Genomic DNA, 5,553 nt, shown 5'->3' with positions numbered 1-5,553 from the left:
TTATTATTATTATTATTATTATTTTGTAGAGACAGGGTTTTACTGTGTTGCTCCAGCTGGTCTCAAATTCCTGCCTCAGGCCATCCTTATCCCTCAGCCTCCCAAAGTGCTGGGGTTACAGGCATGAGCCACCACACCTGGCCTTAAATTACTTTTGAAAAGAAGGGCCTGTCTTTGATCCTGCATCTGCCTTTTACTGCTCTCATGTCTCCTCCTGTCCCGTCATACTTCTTGAAAGAACAGTCCATCCCCAGCTGGGCCAGCTCCTCACATGGCAGCTACACTCAGCCCCAGCTCAGAGCATTCCAGTGCTCCAGCTCTTTGGGAACCTCTCTGCTATAACTGTTCTTCAAGGCCTCCGGAAGCCTCCGAATTACCAGAGCCCCTGCTTTCCCCTTAGTCCTAACTCCCCTTTGAGACCTCCTGCTTTTTTGGCCCAGAGCTTCCTCACTAACTCGTCTTCTGCTAAGACCTCTGCTCAGGCTCTTATTCCCTGCCACCCTTGAGTGTGGTTTCTCCCAAAGTACTACCCACTTGTTGTATTAAAAAATATTTTTTCACCAGGCACGGTGGCTCACGCCTGTAATCCCAGCACTTTGGGAAGCTGAGGAAGGCAGGTCATGAAGTCAAGAGATCGAGACCATCCTGGCCAACATAGTGAAACCCCATCTCTACTAAAAATACAAAAATTAGCTGGGCGTGGTGGCGCGTGCCTATAGTCTCAGCTACTCGGGAGGCTGAGGCAGGAGAATTGCTTGAACCCAGGAGGCAGAGGTTGCAGTGAGCCAAGATCGCACCACTGCACTCCAGCCTGGCGCCTGGCGACAGCAAAACTCTGTCTCAAAAAAAAAAAAAAGAAAGAAAACTTTTTCACTTTGGTAGTTCTTCTCGTTCTTACAGATTCAAGTACTTGATGCTTCCCAAATCTGTGTTAATTTAGTAGAACCCCTCCCTGAGCTCTGACCTCCAACTGTGTGCCATTAGCAGAACCGTCTGCTTTCCTTGTTTGCTTCCATGGTCAGTGACACCACCATGCACTTGTGTGTCTGCTCCCAGCAGTTCCCCACCCCCTACACACACATACAGACAACCATACACCTTTCTTTTTTTTTTTTTCGGAGACGGAGTTTCGCTCTTATTACCCAGGCTGGAGTGCAATGGCGCGATCTCGGCTCACCGCAACCTCCGCCTCCTGGGTTCAAGCAATTCTCCTGCCTCAGCCTCCTGAGTAGCTGGGACTACAGGCATGCGCCACCATGCCCAGCTAATTTTTTGTAGTTTTAGTAGAGACGGGGTTTCACCATATTGACCAGGATGGTCTCGATCTCTTGACCTCGTGATCCACCCGCCTCAGCCTCCCAAAGTGCTAGGATTACAGGCTTGAGCCACCGCGCCCGGCCCAGCCACACACCTTTCATCTCTCATCAGGTCTCAGATTGGTCCTCTTCACCTGCACATCCATCATCACCTCTTCTCTGAAGATGGCCTCTTACATGGTTAATCTGCCTCTTGTCTCTTCCCCTGCCCCTCCATTCAGCCTCCACACTGCCACCAGAGCCATCTTTCTAGAATATCTCTCTAGATTTTGTCATTCTCCTTCCTAAAGATTTCTTATGCCTCCCCATTGCCAAGTTCTGCCAAATAAACATAACTTTGTGTGGCTTATAATGTGTTTCACAGTTGAAGACAGCCTACTTTTACAGTCTAGGCTAAATTCAGACAAATTCTCTTTGTGAAGTCTTTCTGATCCTCTGAGACAGAATGCATTGCTGTCTTACCTGTGTGCATTTTTACTATGTGATTTATTCCAGTGTATTTTAGGGCTCTGGGTATGCTTTTCCCACTCTACACTATGAGTAAAACCAGGTCTTCCTTCTTGTGTCCACACCAAGTGTCTTGTACATAATAGGTCCTCCATAAGTGATAAAAGAGCAAATGGATACATCATCATCGGTTGAAGAAACAGAAAAGAAGGGTCATGAGACTTTCCCATGCAAAGCATTCCAATCCTGTAGACTGCTTCTGCCATTGCTGCCCTGACTCTATGTGGGTGTGGGTGTGGGTGTGGGTGGGTGTGTGTGTGCATGCACATGCACATAACAGGCTCTGGCTCTGTCACCCAGGCTGGAGTGCAATGGCACAATCTTGGCTCACTGCAACCTCCATTTTCCAGGCTCAAGCCATCCTCCCCCCTCAGCCTCCTTAGTAGCTAGGAATACAGGCACACACCACCATGCCCAGCTAACTTTTTGTATTGTTTTGTAGAGATGGGGTTTTGCCATGTTACCCAGGCTGGTCTTAAACTTTTGAGCTCAAGCCATCTCTCCAGCTCAGCCTCCCAAAGTGCTGAGATTTTACAGGAGTGAGCCACTGTGCCCTGCCACCATCCTTAAAGCATTTTTTGCATAGCCAGGGAAGGTCTTGAGATAGAGTTAGCATAGTAGAAAGCACAAGACCAGAAGTCAGGATGGAGACTTTTGTCCTGGCCTGGCTCTGTGGCCTTCAGCATATCTTATGTATCTCAGTTGCCCACTCTCTGATGTGAGAGTGTTTGGAATAGACGATCTCTGAGGTTCTGTCAGATTCTGTGGTTCTATTATGAAGCAAAAGTCTGGCCAGCCACTGAGATTAATAAAGTCTAAACAGTGAGTGCAAATGGAGACTAAGTCAGTCATGCTGTCAGGAAGGGCTTTGAATGGAGGCTACAAGACACTGAATCTGCATGCACACACAGGCACACTGTAATGGCCAAATATCTAAAGTAAGTAAAAAAATTTTAATTAAAAAAATGATGTCAAGTTGAATGGTAGAAAAAAATTTTTTTTAAATGCATGAATGTAGTGTGGGAAGTTAAAATAAGTTAAAAAAAATTTGATGACTGATTTTTACATTGCGTTGCTTCTAAGGAAGATTTATTTGCAGGAAATAAAGTTTTCTTCTCATGGAGGCACCAAAAGAAAGACTTGTAAAAATTCCCTGAAAAGTTCACTGGTGCATGGCTAGTGGCATGTGCTTGTGTTCTCAGCTACTGGGAAGGCTGAGGCAGGAAGATTGCTTTGAGCCCAAGAGTTTGAGGGAAGCTTAGACAACGTAGTGAGAACCTCTCTCTAAAGAAGAAAAAAATATTCATTGGAAACAGTTCTCCTGACCTATCTCTTGTCTTTCAGATTGAGATGGCACAGAAACTATTGAACTCTGACCTGGGTGAGCTCATCAACAAGATGAAACTGGCCCAGCAGTATGTCATGACCAGCCTCCAGCAAGAGTACAAAAAGCAAATGCTGACTGCTGCTCACGCGCTGGCTGTGGATGCCAAAAACTTACTCGATGTCATTGACCAAGCAAGACTGAAAATGCTTGGGCAGACTAGACCACACTGAGCCTCCCCTGGGAGCATGTCTTGCTACCCTCTTTTGAAGATGTTCTCTAGCCTTCCACCAGCAGTGAGGAATTAACCCTGTGTCCTCAGTCGCCAGCACTTACAGCTCCAACTTTTTTGAATGACCATCTGGTTGAAAATCTTTCTCATATAAGTGTAACCACACTTTGATTTGGGTTCATTTTTTGTTTTGTTTATTTTCAATCATGATCCTCAGAAAAGTCCGGGATCCAAAATGTGGCATTTTCTAAGAATCAAAATTGTACCTAAGCTTTTAAGCATCATGAAGAACAGTTTATGTGCACATTAAGATATGTTCGAATGGGATGGCCAAGGGGTGACATCTTAATTCCTAAACTACCTTAGTTGCATAGTGGAAGAGGAGAGCATGAAGTAAAGAATTCCAGGAAACCCAAGAGGCTGAGAATTCTTCTGTCTACCATAGAATTATTATCCAGACTGGAATTTTTGTTTGTTAGAACACCCTTCAGTTGCAATATGCTAATCCCATTTTACAAAGAAAGAATATAAAAGCTATATTTTGAAGACTTGAGTTATTTCAGAAAAAAACTACAGCCCTTTTTGTCTTACCTGCCTTTTACTTTCGTGTGGATATGTGAAACATTTGGTCGGGATCTAGCTGTAGAACACAACTAAAAACTCTAGTCTTTTTTCACAGAATAATGTGCCAGTTTTTTGTAGCAATGTTATTTCTCTTGGAAGCAGAAATGCTTTATACCAGAGCACCTCCAAACTGCAATGAGGAGAAGTTCTGGAACCATCCCCTTTTTCCATTTTTATATAATTTATAAAGAAAGATTAAAGCCATGTTGACTATTTTACAGCCACTGGAGTTAACTAACCCTTCCTTGTATCTGTCTTCCCAGGAGAGAATGAAGCAAAACAGGAATTTGGTTTTCTTTTGATGTCCAGTTACACCATCCATTCTGTTAATTTTGAAAAAATATGCCCTCCCTTTAGTTTGTTGGGGGATATAAATTATTCTCAGGAAGAATATAATGAACTGTACAGTTACTTTGACCTATTAAAAAGGTGTTACCAGTAAAGTTCTTGTTGTAATAGCCTTTCTTTTGGTTGGCTTTCTTTAGATGGCTTTTTTTCAGGTGATTTGTCAGATAAGATAACATACAGGGGAGCTCCCAGTAATTATCAGGAAGCCTCTCACTATTGGTTTCTTTTTTTTTTTTAATCTTCTAAAGAAGTCAAGGATGTTACCACAGAATGGTAGCCTGGGGTAAGTTAATCTTTTCATTCTATCGTCACCTGTTAAATGCAGAGCTCAGGATGGAAGTAGCAGTGCTCTTCGATGAACTCCCTTTGCAAGGTCTCAGTATCACACTCACTTAGAGTCAACATGCAATTCACCTGTCAAGGGAATTGTTAGCATCTCCCAGGCTCACCCTAGTCTTGCTAGAATCTCTGCGAGCCACAGAGCAGAGAGCAAATAGAATCAGGATCTCTAGCACTAGGGACTCGGAGGCTCCAAAGGGAGGGATTTGAGAAAAGTTTTTCCAGGTAAATACATACTCGTGTACAAAAGTAAATGTCAAGGGAATGTCACCCTTATGAGTTTTTTCTTAATTTTTAGCACTCTTAGGTCTCTTACATTTCCATTTCCTTGTGTTTGAAGTGGTGATTGTGAGGGTTAGCTAAGTCCAATGTAAATGGTAAAGTGTTCTACATACCTGGTAAGGGACTTTGATGTCAGACCTGTCCAGTGCACTCTCAGAGGTTTAGGAGCATCTGCCACTCCACCAGTAGCACTCGCACCAAGCTGACACCCAAACAGTCTGCAGACATTGCCAAAGGTCCTCGGGGGAAGGAAGGACAGAATCCCTCCATGTTGAGAACCACCGTTTGAGAGTAAGAGTTTACCCGCAGCTAATACACATTGCCTCATAGTCTAGCTTCTCAGGAGCACCTATAATTGTGGGTAAGTGGGCTGAGCACAGTGGCTCACGCCTGTAATCCCAGCACTTTAGGAGGCTGAGGGGTTTGGGTGACAAGACCATCCTGGCCAACATGGTGAAACCCCATCTCTACTAAAAATACAAAAAATTAGCTGGGCATGGTGGCGCTTGCCTGTAGTCCCTGCCACTCCAAGAGGCTGAGGCAGGAGAATTGCTTGAATCTGGGAGGTGGAGGTTGTAGTG

At 44.3% G+C, this 5,553-nt stretch overlaps 1 protein-coding gene across 44 annotated transcripts in view; it reads left to right on the top strand.

Moving 5' to 3' along the window:
* PTK2 (protein tyrosine kinase 2) overlaps positions 1-4,446 on the top strand; it is a 349,037-nt gene extending 344,591 nt beyond the window's left edge. For 34 of the 44 annotated variants that reach the window (XM_037728951.1, XM_037728934.1, XM_037728962.1 and 31 more), the window contains one exon: positions 3,168-4,446. In XM_037728951.1, the coding sequence (XP_037584879.1) occupies positions 3,168-3,380 (213 nt within the window). In that variant the 3' untranslated portion in view covers positions 3,381-4,446. The remainder of the gene's footprint in view (positions 1-3,167) is intronic. The other 10 variants (XM_037728956.1, XM_037728955.1, XM_037728944.1 and 7 more) reach the window with 3 other exon arrangements.
* The last annotated feature ends 1,107 nt before the right edge of the window (positions 4,447-5,553 follow it).

Source organism: Cebus imitator, unplaced genomic scaffold (genome assembly GCF_001604975.1).
Source record: "Cebus imitator isolate Cc_AM_T3 unplaced genomic scaffold, Cebus_imitator-1.0 Scaffold284, whole genome shotgun sequence".
NCBI lineage: Eukaryota > Metazoa > Chordata > Mammalia > Primates > Cebidae > Cebus > Cebus imitator.
Note: the sequence above shows the minus strand (reverse complement) of the source record. Positions and strands in the feature narration are given on the sequence as shown.